Source organism: Panicum virgatum, chromosome 4K, assembly GCF_016808335.1.
Source record: "Panicum virgatum strain AP13 chromosome 4K, P.virgatum_v5, whole genome shotgun sequence".
NCBI classification, from domain to species: Eukaryota; Viridiplantae; Streptophyta; class Magnoliopsida; order Poales; family Poaceae; genus Panicum; species Panicum virgatum.
The window spans coordinates 19,670,902-19,694,817 of NC_053139.1; the positions used below are offsets into that span (position 1 = coordinate 19,670,902).

At 47.6% G+C, this 23,916-nt stretch overlaps 4 protein-coding genes and 2 long non-coding RNA genes across 7 annotated transcripts; 3 read left to right on the forward strand and 3 right to left on the reverse strand.

Annotated features, from left to right (window-relative positions):
• The first annotated feature begins 61 nt into the window (after nucleotides 1–61).
• Nucleotides 62–2,263, forward strand: LOC120703415 (protein trichome birefringence-like 19). 2 transcript variants are annotated; one of them, XM_039987499.1, is made up of 3 exons: nucleotides 62–826; nucleotides 1,045–1,837; nucleotides 1,924–2,263. In XM_039987499.1, the coding sequence occupies exons 1-2, from the start codon at nucleotides 248–250 to the stop codon at nucleotides 1,819–1,821; spliced, it is 1,356 nt and encodes a 451-aa protein (XP_039843433.1). In that variant the 5' UTR covers nucleotides 62–247; the 3' UTR covers nucleotides 1,822–1,837; nucleotides 1,924–2,263. The 2 variants fall into 2 exon arrangements, with proteins under 2 accessions (XP_039843433.1, XP_039843432.1); XM_039987498.1 differs by having other exon boundaries at nucleotides 1,045–2,258.
• Nucleotides 2,264–6,092: 3,829 nt separating this feature from the next.
• Nucleotides 6,093–7,644, forward strand: LOC120705120 (protein trichome birefringence-like 19). The gene has a single exon (XM_039989635.1). It carries the CDS (start codon nucleotides 6,241–6,243, stop codon nucleotides 7,447–7,449), a length of 1,209 nt encoding a protein of 402 aa, XP_039845569.1. The 5' UTR covers nucleotides 6,093–6,240; the 3' UTR covers nucleotides 7,450–7,644.
• A 1,523-nt stretch (nucleotides 7,645–9,167) lies between these two features.
• Nucleotides 9,168–9,909, reverse strand: LOC120705121. The gene is made up of 2 exons (XR_005687791.1): nucleotides 9,838–9,909; nucleotides 9,168–9,762 (listed from the first exon to the last, which is right to left on the reverse strand). It is a non-coding gene; the product is annotated as an uncharacterized LOC120705121 (long non-coding RNA).
• An 18-nt stretch (nucleotides 9,910–9,927) lies between these two features.
• LOC120702002 lies at nucleotides 9,928–10,630 on the reverse strand. Its single transcript, XM_039985784.1, has 2 exons — nucleotides 10,045–10,630; nucleotides 9,928–9,956 (listed from the first exon to the last, which is right to left on the reverse strand). Exons 1-2 carry the CDS (start codon nucleotides 10,628–10,630, stop codon nucleotides 9,928–9,930), a joined length of 615 nt encoding a protein of 204 aa, XP_039841718.1.
• A 4,750-nt stretch (nucleotides 10,631–15,380) lies between these two features.
• LOC120705122 (RING-H2 finger protein ATL39-like) lies at nucleotides 15,381–16,226 on the forward strand. Its single transcript, XM_039989636.1, has one exon. The coding sequence runs from the start codon at nucleotides 15,621–15,623 to the stop codon at nucleotides 16,116–16,118; it is 498 nt and encodes a 165-aa protein (XP_039845570.1). The 5' UTR covers nucleotides 15,381–15,620; the 3' UTR covers nucleotides 16,119–16,226.
• A 4,802-nt stretch (nucleotides 16,227–21,028) lies between these two features.
• LOC120703418 lies at nucleotides 21,029–21,993 on the reverse strand. The gene is made up of 2 exons (XR_005686949.1): nucleotides 21,923–21,993; nucleotides 21,029–21,317 (listed from the first exon to the last, which is right to left on the reverse strand). It is a non-coding gene; the product is annotated as an uncharacterized LOC120703418 (long non-coding RNA).
• Nucleotides 21,994–23,916: the final 1,923 nt, after the last annotated feature.

Here is a 23,916-nt window from a genome sequence, read left to right on the forward strand (position 1 = left end):
GACGCAGCAGCTGCAGCAGGCCGAATAAAGCGTGTCCGGGCCTGTGCGCGGCCGGCCGCATCACATGCGCCACGCCATATCCGTCCTAGCAAATTACTGCTGCCCAACCACGACAGCCGGCAACGACACCCGTACTAGCACCAGGACACACTGCAACAAGTTTTTTACTGTCCCGTCGCACCACTAGCCCAGCAGCTCTCTCGCTCCCCGTCGTCTCCGCCAGCTCTCAGGTCTCAGCCCGGACGAGATGCAAGCCAAGGCGGAGCAGCAGAGGCGCGGCGGCCGCCTGCGGCAGCGCCTGCTGGGCCTCGCCGCCGACCTCTCGGTGCACAAGCTCCAGCTCGCCGTCACCGTCACCCCGGCCGCGGCCTCGCTCCTCCCGGCGCTCGCCGTCGCCGCTCTCATCCTCCTCATCGCCGCCGCGCGCCGCGCGCCGGCCCCGTCTTCCCTCGACGCCTACCGCACCGGCGTCGCCGTCGTCGACCCGCCTTCGATATCGGCGCCCCCTCGGGGCTCCGCCGCGGCCGCGGCCGCGCGGGTGCCCCCGGGCTGCGACATCTTCCGTCCCGGCGAGTGGGTCCCCGACGGCGCCGCGCCGTACTACACCAACCTCACCTGCTCGCTCATCCAGGAGCACCAGAACTGCATGAAGTACGGCCGCCCCGACACCGGGTTCCTGCGCTGGCGGTGGCGCCCCGCCGGCTGCGACCTCCCGCGGTTCGACGCCGAGGCGTTCCTCGACGCCGTCAGGGACTCGTCCATGGCCTTCGTCGGGGACTCGCTCGCCAGGAACCACATGCAGTCGCTCATGTGCCTCCTCACCAAGGTATAGTACGCACGACTAATTACTTACTTATTGCTGCTGCCACCAGAATTACTTTCTTCTCTGCATTATTGACACTTGTCAGAGACTTCCTACCTTTTTTTACAACGACTAATTCATCTTGCAAAAAGTGATGGATTTTGTGCGTGCTCTGATTAATTTTAGACGATTATTAGTCAACTAAAATGGATCATGCCATTATTTGCCCGGATTGTTGGCAGGTGGCGTACCCCAAGGACATCTCCAAGACGACGCACCCAGAGTTCCGGACGATGCACTACGAGTCCCACAACTTCACGGTGGCCATCTTCTGGTCGCCGTTCCTCGTCCGGGGCTACCAGCCGGACCCCGCCCGCCACATGTGGGCGATCCACCTCGACGAGCCGGACGCCGCCTGGGTCCCCGGGATCGCCGGCTTCGACCGCGTGGTCCTCTCGGCGGCCAACTGGTTCGCCCGCCCCGCCATGTTCTACGAGGCCGGGCGCGTGGTCGGCTGCCACTCCTGCCTCGCCCCGGGCGTCCCGGACCTGACGCACCGGCACTCGCTGCGCATGGCGTTCCGCGCGGCGCTGCGCGCGCTCGCGGGGCCCGGGGCGGCGTTCGGCGGGACGGTGATCGTGCGGACGCTGTCGCCGACGTCGCACTTCGAGGGCGGGGAGTGGGACAAGGGCGGCGACTGCCGGCGGACGCGGCCGCTGGCGGCCGGCGAGGCGCGGGTGGCCGGGCTGGACCGGGACTTCCACGGCGCGCAGGTGGAGGAGTTCGCCAGGGCCAAGGCGGCGGTGGACGCCGGCGGGAGGGGGCGGCCGAGGCTGGTGCTGATGGACACGACGGCGGCGATGGTGCTCCGGCCGGACGGGCACCCGAGCCGGTACGGGCACTGGGCGCACGAGAACGTGACGCTGTACAACGACTGCGTGCACTGGTGCCTCCCGGGGCCCATCGACGCCTGGAACGAGATGCTGCTCCAGATGCTCCTGCAGGATCGTCCATCCTGATTAGCGTGCCCCGGCCGTGTGTTTCTTCTTCCGTTCGTTCAGCTAATTGAGCATCCAAACTAATTAATGCTAGATCTAATTTGAACATGGTTTTATGACTAGTGGTAATGCGCATCTGCAAGGGACAAACTTCTGGCTGACAAATACTACGCGTTCTCCTGCGCAAGCTCGGCGTTTCGCGACAAATATCCCCAGTGCCGTAATCTTCACCTCTGCAAATGCAATTCCTCTGCGAGGAAGCACTGCAGCAGCAGCAGTTCCTCCACTTTCCAGCCTGCACCTGGCCAGCGAAGAGGCTGCGACAAGGGATGTGTTTAGATCTCTGGAAAAGTAGGGGAAAAAGTTACATTGGACACTGTAGTACACTGTAGTATTTTTTGTTTGTTTATGGTAAATATTGTTTTATCATAATCTAACTAGGCTCAAAAGATTCGTCTCGCAACGTACAACAAAATTATGAAATTAGTTTTTTTTATTTACTTACATTTAGTACTTTATGTATATGTCATTTGTTATATTTAATGTTTCGATGTGATTGAGATGTGATGGAAAATTTGGATTTTGAGGAGGGGGTCGGGGGCATCTAAACACACGCAAGAGGTGCCTGACCTGGCGGTGCCCTCGAACTAGTGCCCAACGGCACCTGCTCCATCAGTACGGGTGGCAACGGTACAGATTACGATTACCGTGTGCAGGCGGAAAAAAATCTGGTGCACCCAGGGGCCGGGGCGCACAGCTGAGAATAGGTTTTATAATCTAGCCGGCAGCGGGCTGCATGTGCGCGCCTCCCCGCGCAGGAGGGTGCGGTCCCCGATGATGTTGATTGCTGCTGCAGCAAATTGAGCCAATAGAAGAGCGGCACAGCGCGTCTCCGCTCTCTTCGTTACTCTCTACGCCACGGCGATCCCAGCCTTCTTACCGCCGATTTGTAATACTTGCTCTGACGCGCACAGGCTCACACGCGGGAGATGGACGTTGAAGCCGAGTGGAGCCGAGAGCCGGCGCTGAGCTGGCCTCGCGTCCGCCAGGGTAAGGATGGCAATGGGTCGAGTTTGGTTCGGGTGGAGTGTCTGGGCACCCAAAATCAAAACCCGAATTTCAAATCCAAACCCGACCCAAACTTCAGTTTGGGTGAGAATTCATCCTAAAAACCGAAATCTGCGGATACCCAAAACCCGACGGATAAACCGAAACCCGTTGTTTTTTTACAAACCAGCATTCCAAGAGTACATAATAACATTCCAACATTCCATTCGTAGTTGAGATTATTACAAAGATAAAACAGAGCAACGCCACACACGAAGCACTCCAAAGCAAGATTCACCAAACCGGTGGGAACCGGTCCGGTTTGACCGGTTCACCAAACCGGTGGTACCGGCCCAAATTCAAAATTCAAATTTAAATTTAAAAAAATAAAAAAAATTTAAAAATATTTTAAGGTGCAACGAATTTAATGGTGTCAGATTTTCTCAAATTTTCTCAAAAATTCGTCCATTTAGTATATTTTGCGGGGATTTGAAGTTAAACAAAAAAACGTGCATACAAAAGTATACAAATACAATGTAAAAATAGTACAAAAGAGGGTTGGAGGGTTCATTTAGGCTAAAATATGTTATACAAACATTTATTTAGTATACTTTACAGGTATTTGAATTTAAATTAAAAAAGAAAAAAATTTGAATTTGGCCGGTTACCAATCAAACCGACCGGTAAACCAGTCAAACTGACCGGTAAACCGCTCAAACCGACCGGTAAGCCAGTCGGAATCGGTTGAACATGCGATTTTGAATTTGATTTTGAATTTGATCGGTTTCCACCGGTTTCCGGTCAAACCGGTTCGGTAAACTGCTACCGGACCACGCCGGTTTGACCGGACCGGTCGGTAACTTTAACCCTGCTCCAAAGTTCAATACAAGTGTAATAAAAAAACACAAATCAACAGATTGAGATGCAGCAGCATCGATCCACTTGAGGGCAGACCGCAGACAGGAGGCTAAGCTGCTGGAGTGTAGGGCGGCAGGCTGAGGCCGGCGTGCGTGCGGTGTGGCCGCCGTGCGTGGCGCCTCGCGCCGCGGCTGACCGCGGCGCGCAGGGTGCGGGCAGCCTTCGGCCCTCCGCCGTGCCGTGGGGTCGCGGGTCGCGGAGCACCGGACTCCGTGCGGCGCGGCCTGCGCGAGTGGGTGGGCGCTTGCGCTGGATGGATCCATGGATGCTAGGCTGCCTGCAGGATTAGGGAGAGCTGAGAGATTTGAGGGAGCCACAGATGGGGTGGGTGATGGCTGAGGGTGGTGACTGGGTGAGGGTAAAGTGGATTTTCAGGTTATATACCTAGGGTTGGTAGGTGGGTTTTTATTGGACTGATTGCTTCGGGAGCCCAATGGAGCTCCGTGGGTAAAATTTAGAATCCGTCCCAAACCTGAAGTGTTTCGGGTATCCGAACCCGTAAACCTGCGGACGAATATTAAAACTCGAATTCAAAATCCGCAAACCCGAAATCTGCAGATATCTGTCTCGAATCCGCACCGCTGCCATCCCTACGCTAGGGGCGTCAGATGTGCCGCATATGGGCAGGTGGTGACAATCAGCACAGGGTCACACGGAGTTAGCTGTGCACCCCGGGTGCATCTGATTTTTTTTCCATCCAGACATGAGAAAACCAAATGTACGATGATATGGTGCGGGTTTGTATTTATGCGTAGAAGGTAAAATATGGCCGGCACCAAAAGATCATACCCATGCCGGCTCTTTCATAAAAAATATATATAAGTGAATCTTTCATAAAAAAATATATAATGTTGCCAAATTTGTGTGTGCAATGCTGGGCTAAATCATGGGAGACTTCTGATTTCAGAGTCTAAAAATCATGTTTGTCCAGCTTTTTATGTGCTAGGAATCACCACTTTACTAATGTTCAGGGCCATTGTTCCAACTTTTTATGTGTTAGGAATCATACTTTTTAGTGTCAATTAGATGCATTAAGCACTGAATTTCAGTATTCACATTAAGCAATCTGACAATTAGTTAACTGTATGCCTCCATAGATCTTGTACTCACTAGGCATATGCCTTTAGTTTCTGAAAACTAGTGATGAACATCTTCGGTAGAAATTGATTAAACACAAACAATGGCATTATTGTATCTTGTATCTATCAGCAGTCAACGAGCGGCGCGGCTTGCAAGGATTGCAAGCAACAGAAGGAAGCTGATAGAAGTGATAGAAGTGATGCAGCAAGGCCACTAATATGATACAAATACTATTTGAGTGGTTGGATGTTTTCTTATACTTTGCTGAAAATTATCACTGATTCCATGCTATATTTACTTTCAGGTAGTTCTAGAAGAAATATTCATTCCCAGGAACTCCATGGAAGCTTTTGTGTTTGTTTTGTTTTGGAGTACCTGAGTTCCTGGGAATGAATATTTTGCACAACCTTAATGGTTGAGCGCTTGCTCATATGCAAACCTGATGGCTTTTGTCCCTGACTGCATATAGATGCAAACCTCATGTATATATATGGAACTATGGATGACTAGTATCAATATTATATGCTCAGTTTTAGTGAATCATTATGAATGTCCAATTGTTGATTTATCCTGTGATGAATGAACCTTTGAAGCTCAATATGAAATATGTATTAACTGCTTAGATCTTATCTGTTTTTTTAATTCATATAAACTATCGCATTGAACCATCGGTCAGTATAACTTAAATATTGTGTCGAATGATCGGTCAGTATAACTTTATTCCGACGCCACTTAAAACGACCTATAGCAGGGGTCGGTATAACTTTATACCGACCGATGATGCGTCGGTACATGGGCTTATACTGACCCTTACAGTGTCGGTGATGAGGGGCTGTGCTATAGTGCCTTTAACAAAAAGCGAAGAAAAAACGTGTTATCGAGGGATTGCTCTAGGAAATTTCTTTGGAATCCAGAAGGGAGGAGGAAGGACCTTGACAGCTGGTGAACTCAAGTTCTATGACCTTGACAGCTCGGTCAGACATAACGGAGCCAAAGGGAAAGCTACTGCTAGGCATGTTTACGGGTATAGCCAGTGTCCATCTCTGATGACCCCACCTGTTTTGCACTTGGGACCTTTCTGCTTTACAGAACCCAGGAGGCCTCAAGAACTAACAGCTGGATCTCACAACCGCACGCGTGTAATCCACCATTACAGGTGGTGTTCGTCGCTGCTAATAGTTACGTATACCAGTGTGGAATGTTAATTTGTCGCTCCCATTTTCGGCATCAACAGATTCTTATAAGATCACTCTTGAACGTTCATGAAACAGTACGGAAAAAATCTATATATACCCATACACGGGTCATGAACAAGGAATATTTCCATGCTGAATCACAAATCTATTGTTAGTTTGTTACTCGTTAGTCTTGGGATCTGTTTGCTAGAAGCCCAAAATGAAGTTTCATGAAATCAAGCTTCCATACCCCATCATCCATTGTGCCATCCCCGCCGCCCTCCTCGCGACGTGCCTTTTGATCCTCGCCGTAGTGATCCTGCCCGACCACCGCGAGCCGCTGCTGCCGCCGATGGCGACCGACGACGGTCATGGCGGCGGCAACCAGTCGTGCAACATCTTCAAGGGAGAGTGGGTGCCGGACCCGGGCACGCCACGCTACACCACGGAGACCTGCCCCGTGATCCACGGCCACTACGACTGCGCGCGGTACGGCCGGCCGGACCTCGGGTTCGTGCGGTGGCGGTGGCGCCCCGCGGGGTGCGAGCTGCCGCGCCTCGACGCGGCGCGGTTCCTGCGCGCGGCGAGGGGCAGGTCCATGGCGTTCGTCGGGGACTCGCTCGCCAGGAACCAGATGCACTCGCTGGTGTGCCTCCTGGCGCGCGCCGAGCGGCCGTCGCCGTGGACGAACGCGGCGAGGCACGCGTACCGCTTCGGGCGGCACGGGTTCACGGTCGCGTCGTTCTGGTCGCCGTTCCTCGTCCGCGCCGTCGAGGCGGACCCGGACGGGCCGACGGGGAGCGGGGCGGGCCTGTGGAGGCTCCACCTCGACGAGCCGGACGCCGGGTGGGCGGCGCGCGCCGGCGAGTTCGACTACGTGGTGGTGTCGGCGGGGAGCTGGTTCTTCCGCCCGTCCGTGTTCCACGAGCGCGGCCGCCTCGTCGGCTGCAACGGCTGCCTCGCGCCCAACGTCGCCGACCTCACGCTCCGGTACCCGCTGAGGAAGGCGTTCCGGACCGCGCTCCGGGCGGCGGCGGCGGCGGGTGCGCCCGGGCGCCGCGCCAGGACGGTGGTCGTGCGCACGCTCTCGCCGTCGCACTACGAGAACGGGGCGTGGAACGAGGACGGCGACTGCGCGCGGACGCGGCCGCTCGCGCGCGGCGGGTGGGAGATGAACGCGGTGGAGAAGGAGATGTACGCGATACAGGCGGAGGAGTTCGCCGTGGCGGCGGGGAGGGAGGGGAAGGGGGCGAGGATGCTGCTGCTCGACGCGACGGAGGCGATGGCGCTGCGGCCGGACGCGCACCCGAGCAAGTACCGTCTGTGGCAGCCCGACAGGTTCAACGTGTCGCACGACTGTTTGCACTGGTGCCTGCCCGGCGCCATGGACGCCTGCAACGACATGCTCATCCACATGTTGCTGCACTAGAAACAGGGCCCGACTCGACGAGTAGCAATTCTTTTGATATTTGGTTTCGGTGCGCCGTTATATATTATCAGTTGTAGAGTGTTGTACCATGCATAAACCAAGCTGCATCTGACAAACGAGCACCGAGAATATGAAATTACTGCAGATATTATGCATGACTTAGCTATATTGAGTCTTGTGGATTGTGATTAACTGTAATCGGTGAATTGGAGATAAAAACAATACTAGACATATATACCACATACCAGCAAGCAAGCAAGTTGTTACTGCCTTTTACTAGCTGGTTGCTGCAGCTGCAGCTGCAGCTGCAGCCAGTCGCATGTAGCACAGCCCAACAGGGCCCAAGCATACTCCTACGTAACAATCCAGGTGTGAGCTGCTGACGGCCACGGCTGTGCAGACCACCATTCTGACCGGTATGCACAATTCGGTCAGACCGATTAGGGTGACTTTGTCAAAATATAAATTTAACTTTACAATTGCGTAGCTCTCATTGAGATGATCAAAATTCATATATAGACGATCAAAATTCATATATAGAACGCATAAACCAAGCTGCCGCTGGCAAACAATCACCGAGAGTATGAAATTCCTGTTGAAATTCCTGAAGATATTATGCATGACCTAGCTATATCAGAGTTTCGTAGATTGTTAACTTTAATTGGTCAATCGGAGATAAAAATAATACTAGAGATAGGCATAGATACCAGCAAGCAAGCGGGAGCTCCTGTATATCTTGTGGAATATGGTTAAGCAACTTATCTATAAAGCCCACTAAAGTCCATCTACTGCAAAAGTATTGAATCAATATTTCAAAAATGTTGATGCAACAATTGGAAAATGTTGAATTAGCATTTCGAAAATGTTGAATCAATATTCTAAAAATGTTGAACCAATATTTTTGCCTCATCTTCTTCGGCGTCGGCGGCAGGGAGCGGCGTGCGCGGGGAGCGGGTGACGGCGGTGGAGCCGACAGCTGCAGCGGTTGTGGAGCAGGTGGCGACGCGCGGCGGAGCCTGTAGCGGCAATGACGGCGGAGCAGTGGGGCAGCACGCGCGGAGTTGGCGGCGGGGGGGGGGGGGGAGAGTGTTGAGGGGAGAGAGAGAGAGCAAGCTAGGGTTAGAGGTGGATCCAAAGGTTGTGATTATTTGCACGAATCTCAAACACTAGAATGGTGGGGAAGAAAAAAAAATCTTTCGGAGGATCGGCGGCAAGCAAGTAGCACAGTTTTGCCGTAACAATCCAGGGCCCAAGCATACTCCTACCCTAGTATGAAACTGTAGTCGCATCCATGTTTTCCTAAATGCTAAACGGTACACGGGCGGTGACCCTCCGTTTAGCGTTTAGAGTGTTTAGACGGCGTCTAGACGGATTAAACGGGTTTGCTACTGTAGCAAAGTTTCAACCGTTTATGTGTGTGTGTATATATATATATGTCAATTTTTCATATAAGACACAGAACATGTACAAAACATGAGAAGAGAACAAGAACATGAGTCACAGAACTGCACATACCTTGCATAATTGGAGTTTCTGAACTTGCATAACTCCATGTCCACTCCTTTGACTCCATATAATCTATGCACATATAGGAGAAAATAAATACTGTCAGACAAAGTTATAAGTATTTGGCTGTTTGCAAACTAAAGCCACATGCATTAATATGAAACTATGATTCACATCACAATTCAGTTCAGAATTAGTAGAAGTGGCAAACATTAGGCAAATCACAAATGATTCACAAACAACCAACACACAACATAGTTCTCAAGTCACAACTCACAAGTCACAAGGCACAAATAGGACAGCCGACAGCATTACACAAATCACACACATAATAAAAAAAGGCTCTGATCATATCATATGACTTGGAGCAGCTCAATTGTCACTAGTCCCAACCCCCTTCTCTGCCTCATAGCCTGCTGTGACCACATCTTCTTGGTCAGATTCAAACTCAATTTCTTCCTCATTAATAGGATCATCCTCAGGTTCAGAGTATATGTCTTCTTCAATCTCTCTTGGCTGATTCAGTCTTGCACTTCTCCGAAGTCTAGTGACTTCCTCAGCACTACAAGTTTCTGCAATTAGCTGTCATGTTAGCCCCGTAACAGGATCAACATAACTGTTTTCATCCTCTTCTCCACCTTCCACAATCCATCCTTGAGCACATGTTGCTTCAGTAGCTAGAAGGGGATCCACCATTTTGTTCTTCTTAGCCTTTTCTTTCTTCTGTGCATGGATAGCATTGAATTGAACGAACACAAGTTGCTCAAGCCTCTCAGAAGTGAGCTTGTTCCTTTTTTTAGTATGAATCTACAAAAATCAGATTGTGAAAGGAGTGTATAACACAGAATTTGAGAATTTGTAGCTCTTCTTTAGGATGCTTACCCCTTCATGCCAACTCCAATTTCTTTCACAACCTGATGCACTTGAAGTCAAGGATAGAATTCTGATAGCCATCTTTTGTAGTACTGGTACTTATGTTCCATAGTTTCCCCACCATTTGGCTGCAAAAAATAGAAACAAAAAAATTACTAATACTTAGATAGCTGAAATACTAACTTGTAGAACTGATACAAATTTTAACTTGCATACCAGGATTCATGTCAAAGTCCTTATAGCCAGCAATAGCCACTTGTTTTGCAAAATGACCAACACGGTCTTTGAACTTGTGCACCTCATCATTCAGTAATTGGGATTGCTTATCATAATCACCAAGGTAGAATGTTTCTACAGTTATTAAGAACCCATCCATGACTTCCTCAGATTGAAATATGGAGTCATCATTGTAGCTGTAATAGGGGTTCAAGAAGTAAGCAGCCATGTGAAGAGGACAGTCCAGCCTATTTTTCATCTTCACATTAATGATTTCCATGATGGAACTATACAACCCTGCTGCCCCAGGAATGTTTCCAATAGCCACCTTGATGTCTTCCTTGGCCTTAAGGATTTCTCCATAAAGAAATGCCATTGATGGCTTCACATCCCCATCAACCATCCGAAGTACTTTCACCAATGGCTCAAATACCCTCAAGCAAAGTGCAACAGAACTCCAAAAATTTGGCCTCACCAAGGTGGCTGTGGCTTGCACTCCTTTTGCACTCTTGACATGGTTTATCTTCTCCCACTCGTCACTTTGAGACATCTTCCTTAGCTGCTCCTTCTCATACAAACTCTGCATGGTGAGAAAGTTGGATGCAAATCTGGTCACGCCTGGCCAAACAATCTCTCTTTTCTTTGTAAACTTCCTCATCAATGCCAAGGTCCTATGGTGTGCATAAATGAAGATTGTCAATGACTTTGCTTGATTAATTGTGGTCTTGAACTTTTTCATCTTTCCCATTCCTTTAAGCATCAAATTGATTGTGTGAGTTGCACATGAAGTCCAAAATATTTTAGGCCTCTCTACAGACAACAAATCCTTTGCTGCCATGTTGTTTGAAGCATTATCTGTGACTACTTGATCTACATTGTCAGCTCCAACTTTGTCAATGCAGCTGTTCACATACTGAAAAATGAGTTCTCCAGTGTGGGACTCGGCTGAAACTTCTTTTGACTCAAGAAAGCATGTACCAATACTACAATTGACACACATATTCATAATGCTTCTTCATTTCTGTTCTGTCCAGGCATCTGTCATAATGGAGCAGCCATTCTTGTGCCATTCTTTCTCATGTTCCTTCAACATCTCCTTTGTATCTTGAACTTCCTCTTGCAGCAGCTTCTCTCTCAACTCATGCTGATAAGGCTTCTTTGCACCTGGCCCAAAGCGACCAGCAGCTTCAATCATTTGATCAAACTCTATATTATTGATTGAATTGAAAGGTACTCCTGAAAAAGTGAAAATTAATGCAATTCATGGTTATAAACTAGGAAGTTAGGCGACAAAAATCAAATACTTGCTCCAAATCTTGAAACAAACTTACTTCGAACATACAACCACTTTCCCACATATCTCTTGAACCTATGAAGTCTTTCTTTCATGACATGCTCACTGATTTTTTGCTGATGGAGCTTCTTCCCCTTGGCCAACGAACTAGAGTCCATAGGCTTTGTGAAGTTGTCCATAGGACCCATCACACGTGATCATGAGCCTCCAATCTCATCAAGCCCAGTATTTTCTTCCGGTGGCGGTTCCACATCTGAATCAACATCAATCGTAACAGCATCTCTAACCTCTTGGTCTTTCTCCTTTCTAGCCCTTTTAGCTCTCCCAGACTCTGCAATAGCTTTCCTACACTTTTCTTTGTCCTCCGGAGTGGCATTGGGGCATGGACGAACTTCTCCTTTCTTACCGGCAATATGCAATTTGAGCCTATAGATGTCTGCCTTCACAACCTTTGGGCACAACTTGCACTTGATTACATTCAAGTCATTTGGATCAATCAAAACTCCATACTCCCACCCCACATCATCAAAATTTCTCTTAAGGGCAGGGGCAGGAGCTGGCTGGTCCACGGATGGCCGGGATGCAGCAGATGACATCCTGCAAATGGCATGTCATCGACCTTTAAATCAGATCATAATAGAGCTAGATTGAATCATTGAAGTACTTGGTTGGCCTGAAGCCTGAATCTGAACTTAATCGAGCTAATTTGCAAGCATCAGAAAGTAAGGAACAAAGCAGTATGGAACAACAAGCATCAGGAAGTATGGAACAAGTATCAGGAATAGAGCAAGCATCAGGAAGTATCTGAAATTCTGAATCTGAACAACAAGTAAAAGGGATGGCAAGCATCAGGAAGTATGGAGCAGAGCAGTACCTGCGTCACGGCTGGAGCACGACGACACAGGACGGAGCAGGACGCGCACGCAGGAAGGAGCCGAGACCTGGCGGCGTGCGCAGGAACGTGCTCGGAGGCGGCGTCACAGGAACGTGATCGGAGGCGGCGTCGCGGGGCATGCTCGGAGGCGGCGTCGGCTGCTGGTCGCCAGTGCGCGGGCGAGATCTGGCGGTGTCCGCTCGGAGGCGGTGTCGCGGGGCGTGCTCGGAGGCGGCGTCGACTGCTGGTCGCCGGCATGCGGGCAAGAGCAGGCGGCGTGCGCTCGGAGGCGGCGTCGCGGGGCATGCTCGGAGGCGGCGCCGCGGGCGAGACCTAGTGGCGTGCGTACGAGGTGGGGAAAAATCCCCTCTGAACCCTAGCCCTTTCTACTTATACCCGCCCCAGATTTCACTCCATCGCCCGCCAAGTTTCCCGCCGTTCCATCCCCCCCCCCCGCGTGCTGCTCCCGCTAGCCGATTTCGGCACTCGGCCATCACCTAAACGCGACGGGAGATGGCCGTTTCGGCGTCCAGACCCGTCTCCCTGCCGTTCCGTTTAGGACGTCTTCAACGTTTTTTTACCGTCTTTGACCGTCTAAACGGAAAACCCATTTAACAGCCTGCCCAGGCCCTAAACTCCACGACACCCTGTCGTTTACCGTCTATTAGACGGCCGTTTAAAACTGTTTAGGATAATAGGGAGTCGCATGTAGCACAGTCCAACAGGGCCCAAGCATACTCCGACCATAACAATCCAGGTGTGTGTCTTGCCGTCAAACATATAGTCTAGCTAATCCCTATATAGCAAGAAGCGAACGACCCTCCGGTTGCTCCAACGCCCCTGGTGCGACGCGTGGCGCTGTGGCGGTGTGGATTAGACACAGCTCGCTGCTGGGTTTGAATTTCGGCCCACCTCGCTCCTTGTGTTACCGCCTCTCCATGGGTTTGGGCCAATCGCCCCTCGTGCCTGCTGCCTTTCTTGCCTAGAGAAGGATCATCGCTACTGGGCGCGGCGAGGTGCGCGGCCCACCTAGTTGCTGCTATTGCCCATCAAATACTTATGCGTTGTCCAATTTGATTTTTCTTTACCACCCAGCCCCCTCCCTGGAAATCCTATCCATCTTCCACTAGATTTTTATCTATGTATCTTTCACTGTTTGAGATTCGGGCAACAACTAAACAACTATGATTATAGCACGTGGGCCGGCGGGACATGCAAACGGAGCGCGTCGCTTGGGGCATGCAGGCAGTAATGGATGTCCACGTGTCGTGATGCAAGTAGAGGAGAGGATGGGACGTTAAAATAGATTTCCAACTTCAACCGAAATTTTCTGTCCAACCATACATCCAATTAAAAATCCGTTTGAACCACAATATTCGTCGAAATTAATGCAAGAAAACAAGATCCAATATGCAATATTTTTAATTTGTTATGCAGCAGTTCAACAATTTAATATATTAGTTCAACAATTTAATATATCTGTTTAACATTTGTATTGTATTGTTTCAACATTTTTATAAAAAATTGTTGAATTGGTTCTTCCAAAGTGTTGAATTCGTTTTCTTCCAATGCTGAATTCGTTTGATAATAATGTTGAATCCATTACAAGTGTCAAGTCAAAAAAATACATGATTAGTTTTAGTCCACTCGCATTGTCTGCTCTTAGACCGCCGCACTGCCTCTCTCTCTTTATTCTGTTCTGTTTTTTTTTTTGGCTTCGCAATGGGTTGTGCGCTACCAGGCCGGTGGGCTAAGATGGGCTGTGCGATAACTTGCTTATCTATCTTCCGAGTGATAGCCCCCACCCACTCACACACCCCAACACACACACACACACACACATTTTGGTCCCGCGCGGGTAAACAATGTGGGAAGCCTCGCCGCCTGCATACGCACAAATAAAAAATTAGATGCAAAACGTATCTGCTGACGTGATGCAGCTGCAAGCTACTGATGTGCATGCGCATTTTAGTATTTGTCATTCACTCATTTGTGCTTCAGTCAAGTGATTTTTGCATGTACTGATGTCTGCATTGCATTTTTCATGTCCATGTTCATTCCATTTGAGCATTTCATGATGTTGGTTTGATTTAAGTAGAGACTGAATGATGTATCATGTATCTGTCATATATGTCAAATAATCTCGCGCGCAACTTAACAAGCTCGCTCATCAAGCTTCTAATGAGCCGAGCCGAGCTTTTAGCTCGTTTCGCTAACATGAGCCAATCTAGCTAATTAAGTGAGCAAATCTAAATGAGCCGAGCCATAACGATCGGGCTTGATCGAACTGCCTCGTGTTATCCAGCATTTCAGCTGAAGTTGTGTCCATGCATGTAACACTGGTCATGGTCGCCTCGTTGGATATGAGGTTACTGACTGCTCCCTCGATGGATCGGAGACCCCCACGCACCGTGTTTGTCCAGGCACCAATTATCTATCTACATGGGCCTATAACAAATAAAAGATTGAGGTGCTGTTTGTTTCCAAAGATTTTTTTTAATTTCTGTCACATCAAAAGGAATCTTATTATTTTGAAGTATTAAATAAAATCTGTTTATAAATTTTTTTGACAGCTGAGTGCTAATTCGCGAGACGAATCTAATGAGCCTAACTAATACATAATTTGCTATAGTAATGCTACAGTAACCATCTGCTAATTATGAATTAATATATCTTATTAGATTTGTCTCGCAGTTTAGTCTTAGGGTTCTGCACTTAATTTTATAATTAATATTTATTTAATATTTCTAAATATTAATATTTTCTTTGATGTGACATAGACTAAAATTTAGCCTCTGAAACCAAACAACCCGGAGCCTTCCACTTTCACTTAATTTGTTTAATCATTGATGTCATGCTGTGCGTCGCAGAGTCTCAGCTCACCAGTTTTGTCTGTCTGCAAATCTGATGTAGCATGATTGCCTAGTGGCTTGATAAAATCCAAAATGACGTGCACGAGCTGCTGTCACAAGTCGGTCGTCTCAACTTGCATCGTTGCGAATGAGTCGTTAGTTTAATTTTGCGTCCATCAGTTTTCTAACTGCTCCATCAACATATAATAATACTATTATTACTCTCATGTAGTATATCGTAACAAGACAAGTAGCAGTAAATTGTTGTGAATGAAAGATCAATGCATATTATTATCATTACACTTACTTTTTCCTATCGGTAACTCGCAGGTATACCCTATACTTTACCGTGCTGATGTGATGATAATGACGACGTCGGCCTCCTCTTTGGTTTCTCCCAAGTCCTAATACTTAAAACACTATATCTTGGTGTCTCCAATTCTCCATATCCTGCCAAGACATGACAAATTTCACATTATCCATGGAAACATGCGAGCCTGCTGCCCGTGCCCCTCGCTGATCCTTTAGAGACACAAGAACATCACTGTATACTAGCATGACCAACCCAACCGAGATCCTCTCCGTGGTGCTGCTCGTCGCCGGCGTCTCCCTGATGCTGCTCATCCACATCCTCGTGATCATCTGGGCGTTGCGGCGCGGGCTCGGCTCCCGCGGCACCTCGCACACCACCGACGAGGAGCGCGCGGCGGGCGGCCGCTGCGGCGCCGGGGGGCTGTCCGCCGGCGAGCTCCGCGCGCTGCCGTGCCACGACTTCGTCAAGCAGGCCGAGGCCGAGGCCGCGGGCGGGGACTGCGCGGTGTGCCTCGAGGCGTTCGAGCCCGGCGACCGGTGCAGGCGGCTGCCGCGGTGCGAGCACAGCTTCCACGCCGAGTGCGTGGACTCGTGGCTGAGGAAGAGCGCCGCGTGCCCCGTGTGCCGCGCCGACGTGGTGGACCGGCCGCCCAAGGCGGCGGCGGCGGCGGCGCCAGGGGCTCTGGAGATGGCGGAGAGAACAAGCACGGCCACATTATTGGGGATCGTCGCTGAAAGATAAGCCGAAGGATTGGCACTCGATCGGCGTGTTACGTAGTTGCACAGGATTTGTGTTGTTTGTGGAAATAGCCTGTACATGTATCGTGGTATGTATTTCTCTTCGGATTTACTATTCTGATCTGATGGTGGAGGAAAGATTGGCACTCGACCAACATGAAAAGATCTATTATCCGTTTTCTCATACAACAGAGGAATAGGTTCGTTCATGAATTACCATATATCTTCTAGACAAATGCAAGCCTACTTTTATAGAAAGAAAAAAAAAGTCCATTTTACTCTGCTCGCCTTTGTTCACTTTGTCCATCCCACTTCACCAAAATATTGGCTTAATTTACTCTCTCTGCTCCTATTACACTAGATTATTTAGAGCTTAATTGGTTGTCTTCCAACTTTTGCCATATCAAACTCATAGCAAGCCAACATATTGGCATGCCAAAATTAGGGTGTCCCAATGTATGGGTAAAAATATTTAGGTGCCCATTTAGTTTAGTGCCAAAATATGATAATTGGTACTTTTCCTTTTGTATGGTTTAAGAAGTTTCCAGAAATTTGCCATAGCTTTGGTCACAAATATTGGATTTTTAGATATAAACCAAGTGGTGGCCAAATTTTATTAGCATGCCTTAGTTTTGGGAGGCAATTCCCATCAGGCCATTAAAAAAGTTTCCAATTCCCTCGCTACCACTAGAAAACTTCTCACTTCTAACCAACCATCAACTCAATTTTGTTTGGACTCCTATACCACTACCGTTAGGATTGGGTACAACGGCAGCTAACAACAACTTAAATTGTCCCTTTTACCCCTCTTACAAGTAGACCCCGCACGTCAGTCTATCTTCTTCCTCAGCTACCTCCCACCACTCTCTCGACGGCGCCGGTGCCTCAGCGCTCGCTGTGGGCCGCCTCTGCGACGGCCACCGGCGGACCCTGCATCAGCGCTCGCTGCGGGCTGCGACTCCATCGGCTCCCGCCGCTTGCAGTCCGCCACCACACGCCGCCCACTAGCCTCGCCATCCGCGGTCCGCCTCCTTGCCCGCTGGCCTCGCCGTTCGCCTCCTCAGTCGTGCCGGCCTCCAGGCCTATCACGCCGAGCTCACCTCGTTCCATCCGCCACTCGTCGCAGGGAAGAGGAGCTGCGGCGGCGTCCGAGTGCTGCTGCTGCCACCGCTACCGCGCGGGAGGGTGCGCGTAGGGCTGCGGTACGCCGGTACCTACGGCGGCAGGGGCAGCGGCCGGTGCTGCTTGGGCCTCGGGCGTAGCCTCCTGCACCTTGACCGTGATTATCTCCTCTCATGAACACTCTCTGGATCGATGAGATTTGGGCATGGAACTCTAGCAACTAGCATCCAGAGTCCTAGGCCCATCGAATTGACGAAGACGACCCGGCTCCGCACGAGCAGGGAGAATCTGGATAGGCATTTGGAGGCACTTTTGGGCTGCCTCCCGGCTACGACGCCACCCTGCAGTGGGGCCTGGCCGCATGCGCGCACGGCGGCGGTGGCCAGGAGAGGCTGTTGTGGGCCTGTGTCGCAGAGGAGCAAGCGAGGGTGAGAAAGATGGGAAAGAAGACTGACGTGCGGGGCCCACATGTAAGAAGGGTAAAAGGGATATTTTAAGCTGCTGTTAACTGCTGTTTCATAAAAAACTGACGGTAGTGATATAGGAGTCCAAAAAAGTTGGATCGATGGCTGATTAGGAATGAAAAGTTTTTTAGTTGCATAGAGGGAATTGGAAACTTTTTTAATGACTCATAGGTAATTGCCTTGCCTTTTGGCATGGCAACAATTGGAAGCCAACCAATCAGGCTCTTAGTTTTAAGAGGGATTAATTGCCATCTTGTTTTGCTGACTTGGATTGGTTTTGATTGATTGTATTTTGCTCACGCGTGACACGGAATATCTGAGCCGAACCATACCAAGTGGCCAGAACCAAACCGCAAGCTCTTTACAGTATCTGCAGCAGTCACCCTTTCCATAATAATCTGTTAATAATGAGAAAAATATATGCTCCAACAGTTCCAATACATCTCCATTTCTCCAATAATTATTAGGTTGTCCTAATATTTCACCTCAACTCCCATCAAACAAAGGGAGAATTTTGGCTCTCCCAATATGTTAGTTGTATTGGGATGAGATTATTGGGGAACTGTAAAAGCACCTCCCCAATAATTCATGAAAGTGATATTAGAATATCACAATAATATGTTATTGGGAGACATTTATTGGGGGACTGCTAGTCTCTTCTACCCAAGCTAATTAAGCCGAGTCCACACCAAAACACAGCGCTAGAAAACAAGCCCATCACTGCATTAGATGGCATCCATATCCTTCGCGCGGTTTTTGTTCTTCATCCTCGGCTGGTTCCCCATCCTCCCACCACTCTTGCCAAAGAACTGGATGACCAGAATGACAACAACATTGGGTCCTAGACTTGAACGTACTGATTTGAGTAATTAAACCCTAGAGTACCCACTTGCCTGCAAAATTGGAGTGCAATGTTCTATGGTTCCTAGGCGCAGGGAGCTGGGGAATTGTCTGCAAGATGGATTGATTGGCATCAAATTTGTGCAGTTGGTAGGGTGCCTATTTTCTTGTGCAGATTTGCCCTCCCAAAAGTAGAGTTGTATTAGGGGGAATGATTTTTTTCTGGTATGTGGATGTACATTGAAAGGTATGTTGTGAATAACATGTGGAAGGGTTGAGATCGGGTCTTAAATTGGAGTGCAATAGGTTGGAGAACATCGTTTTTGTTATGTTCGTGCGGCAGTGATTACTCGATACAACTCAATTAAATCAAATGGTATATGAAAAAATTAAACCGACACGCTGCTAAAAAATCAGCTAACTGAATCAAGCTGTAGCTTTACACTTAGCGTCTCTTTGAATATGTGATGCGGACCATAGCTGTTAAATAGGACATGTTTTCCTACTTCTTCCTCAATGATAAATAATGAGATTACCTTTTTCCCCACAACAACTTCTTTGCATGTTTGTGGCAATGTCGTTGCACATGTATGTGTCCATTTAATTGATGCCTTTTGTTATCTGTGCAAGTTGGTTGGATGATCTCAAATACTTACCAGTCAGGTTTCATTTGAGATGTGAGTCTGAGCACACATGGGCAAACCATTTACTTTTTTAGTGGCGATGAAGCTTGGTCATATATTGAGAGGGGTAAGTTTTTAGTGTCGCAGGTTGTTGCCAATTTGAAAAAACACATGATTATCACTGATAAAGATTCAATATTTTTGCATTGGTTTTTTCCTGGCAAAGAGCTTCTCAATGGTTTGAGGCCTCTAAATGATGTGTATACAAAGGTTGTCCATGAAAACTCAGAATATAAGGATGAGAGTGATTCAGATTATGAACTAGAAGAGGAGGAAGAGTCTAGTTTAGAAGGAGATGATTATGTCGTTTCTGTTCCAATAGCTATTGCTAGTCTTTCAAATGATTTGGAGAGGTATGGTGTTGGTAGTGATTGCGAGCGTGAATCATAAGATGAGGAGGCCAAGCAATATAAAAGACATACTAAGATGATAAAGGTAGAGAAGAAAATGGTATGGATATTTCCCGACTGTATTCGAGTTTGATCCGGTTTGAAAGGGTTTTTATCCATCTGTATCTGATTTCGAATATTTAATATCCATAACCAATTCTAATCATACTAAAAGTTATATTTTTATGATATCGATATCCATTATAATCATATCTGGCAAAAAACGAACACTATCCATATCCGACTCCGTATTCGAATAAAAATATAAAAATAAATATGATATCATTAATATACGTCTGTATTCGATTTGTTCATCCCTAGTTAAAGGGATGAAATGTAGGGAAGATGCAGCGGCGGATCCACAGGGGGGCTGAGGGGGCTCCAGCCCCCTAACTCCATGAAGTCCATGGGAGCCCCCCCCCCCCCCCAAGCCCCCTACAATTTCCAGCCATAGTTGAAAGGGAGGAGGAAAGAAGGAGGAGGAAGAAGAAGAGAAAGGGAAGGAAGAGGAGGAAGAAAGGGAAGACGAGCCCCCCCAATCTTCAGCTTCTAGATCCGCCACTGGGAAGATGTATGTGAAGCTTTAGTGCAAGATGGACATCAAGTACAATATATAGTTATATGTTGATGAAGAAAGGAATGTAGACAATGATACACCATATTTTGATTCAAGTGAAGAAGCCTCTTATGTTGATGAGGGGCATGAGATATGTGGTTGTAGATGGACGAGCAAGTTTTCTAGATTTGATGACACTACTCGGTAACCTATTTTCTAATTTGGCATGACTTTTAGGGGAAGAGAAGAGTTCAAGCAAGGCATGATTAATTATGGTCTTTCAACGAAGAGACATATTACCTAAAGATGACAAGCGGAGGATCAAAGCCAAATGTTACTAGGAGGCATGAGCTGCAGGTGGAACAAATTTGCTCGCCGGGCCTCCAAAAATTTTAGGCTCCATAGCTCACGAAATTGGGCCTCCAATTGACAAAAAATGATAATAGCATCGGTAGGTGTGAGAGAGGAGGCTTGGCGTGGGCGAGAGCTACTGGAGGTAATGCGCGAAACTGCCAGCGCAGCCGTCGCAGAAGGATACTATGGCCTGGCCCACGCACACATCTCCCAAGCAGAAAACTACATGAACATGATGTGAAGTAAAATTAATTCCTAAATTTTAACTGAAATGTTCAAATCAAATTTTAATTGCACCATTAAATTTCTCATGATGAAATATTTAAAACACCCAACTATATTTAAACAATTTTCAAGGTGGATCATTTTCTCATTAAAGGGGAACAATTTTATCATCAGCTTCAAAATAGAATTATTCTACCTTAAAAATTAAAAAATATACACTATAGTTAAGTATAATCTTGGTTTGAAGATCTCATCATTAGAAATACAAGATACAATCGGAATTTAATATGAATGGATAATTTGAAAATTACGAATTTTTTCATTTGGATCTTCATTTGCATAAAATTTGATGCAACGTACACTAGTACAACACAAGGAAGAGCACGCTTCTGCGATGCTCCGGCCCCAGGTCCGGCACGTGACCTGAATTATTTCCCGCTCTTCTGCCCATTCATGTTTTTTTTGAAAAAAATGTGAACTTGCAAGTTGTAGAAGCAAACCTACCCACCCCCAAAAAACCTGGAGCTAAACAGGTGGTTCGAATGCATGCCCGGCCGCCTGGTTGTTGTCCTGGAAAGCGGTCTCGTTATTGCTACTGAACGAAGGACCGAACAGATGACTAGAGAGAAGGAGTGAATGTGAGTTTTTAAAAATTCTTCAAGAGAATAAGGTCTATGTCTCGAATTCAAACAAACGCACATCTCTTCTAACCGCCAAGGTGACACAAGCCAACACTTGACAAGTTTACCTGAGAAACGGTTAGAAAAAGCTTGACATAAAGCAGAAGCAAAGATTAGCTGGAACGCTGAAAGCATGTCACAAGCAGAAGCCAAAAAATAGTGATTAACTCAAGCAACACTATCACCAAAATTTCACTTGACCAAGCATACAATGTTTCAACAATTAGCACATCACATAATCAAGGAGAAGCAAGCTTATCCAAAAGGCCAAACCAAAGACTCACCAAAAAGATTAGAATTAACTATAAAAGAGTCCCTTTACTTATACATGTAAATACTAGCAAAGATTATAAAGCATAAGAGCTAATCAACAAAAGCTAAAGCAAGCAAGAACTAACAGAGATTAGCAAAAGCAATAATTAGCTAGTCCAAATAAGTGAGCATGGACTAAATAAATGCAAGAGCTAAAGAGAAGAGACAGACCAAACCGATTACCTAACCTGGGCTCTGTGCCGTGCAAGCTGCAGAGCTACACCTGGGCTGCAACGTGCTGTGGGCACGAGGTGGGATTTTTTTTTATATTTAAAAAAAATCAAAATTTCAAAAATATATGTCTATTTTGAAATATTTCAAAACTACCCCCGGTCGCTCTGGGGGGGGGGGGCGACAGGGGTCCTGTCGCCCAAGCCACGGGCGACAGGACCCTAATGTAATTTTTTTTTGGAAATTGCAAAGAGGTCCCTGGTCCGGGGGAGGGGGAGGGGGCCTGTCGCCCCCCCCCCAACGGGCGACAGGGGCCTGTCACCCACCCTAGGGGCGATATGGTCCTCCCGCCCTATATAAGTCCTGGCCGCCATTCCCTTGTCATTTGAGCCTAAAAATTCAGAAAAAAAGAGAGGGGTGAGGAGAAGAAAAGCGGCGAAGCTCTGCCGAATTCGGCACTTGTGATCTACCGGTAACTTCCATATGAATCCGTTGATATTGTATAACAATTTAATTTAATTAGCGGATTAGCTGAATTAGATTTTGTGCTTTAGAACACTCGTTTAGTATTACAATTTGAGTACTATTACAGACTTGTTTTTAAATTAATTATGCATTAGAATAGAATTATGACAGTACCTTATTGATATTGCAGCATAAGACAATAGAATTATGACAGTACCTGTATTTTCACGCATCGATTTGGTATACGATATGTGCATTATTTAAATCATTGTTCGTCATTTGGCGCACCACACTATAGCGCCAATGTCTTCGTCAGGATCAACCTACATTCCGTGGAGCAAGTGTGAAGCCACCGTACCTGAAGGAATTGATGTGCCAATGTGCTTCTGTGGTTCGTTATGCAAGTTCATGCAATCTGAGGTTTTAGGAGATGACTACGGCATGAGGTTCTTTATGTGTGAGAACTACAAATATGATCCACCTAAGCGATACGGCAAAGACTGGGCCAAGGTAGCAAGACAACATACACTATTTTTCTTTGTGACCTAATATTGAGTTATGATTCTAACTTTTGTTGGACAAAGTCTCCTCCGCCTCTTTGTGATTTTATGCAGTGGTTCAACAACGTGCAGTCGCAGCAGGTAAAGGACTTTGTGGAACAACAAGCAAGGTGGGCTGCAGAACATTGGCGTCGAATGAAGCACGAGGAACAGCAAGAGGAGAAGCGCAAGAAAGAGCAAGAAGAGATCCGCAAGAGGATGGAGGAGGTGGATCGTAAGGCGGCGGCGGAACGTGAAGCTGACAGGGAGAGAAAGCGAGAGAGGGCACGCCGTGCGAAGGAAGCCGGGCCCGAAGCAATTAGGAAGGGCAAATATCCTCAGTGCACTCAGTAGAGTAGTACCATGTAATCCCGGCATTTTACATTCTATAAGGCATGGTAAGTTTAGATGCAACAAGAAATTACCTTGTCGCGTGCACATGCCACTGCAATTAGTTGTTTATGTTTTCAGTTGAGAGCTTGACTCTGTGTGTTGTAACTTTTACCATTAATTTGCAGTTGTAGCCGGGAATCTATGAAATCTTTGAACTTGTCCTTAATATTTTCGGAGCTTTTCATGTCACTAGAATACTAAAAAGCACACATTTAATTAATATAACGATAAGAAATAAGAAATGCATTACATAATGTGAACCATCAAGTTTACATTATAATACAACGATAATGAAACACACATCACACATGCAGTGGCATGGCAGAACCCGTTGCAAACTACGGTAAACAGATTCTGGACTAACCTAACATGTCTTAGGTAATTTAAAAAAACACACAACAAACACAACGATGCAGCATGTCACTAGCACTAGGGTAGTTCTAGTAGCCGTACCCTCACGTAGCAAACTGCGTTGAGCCTTCTCCGCAGTATCCACCCATTGTAGGTGGTGCAGGTGGTGGTGCCGGAGGCGCAGGGCCCTTCTTCTTGTGACAAGGGCAGTTGCAGTAAGGAATAGTGCATGATTCATCTTGTGAACCGGCAACATTG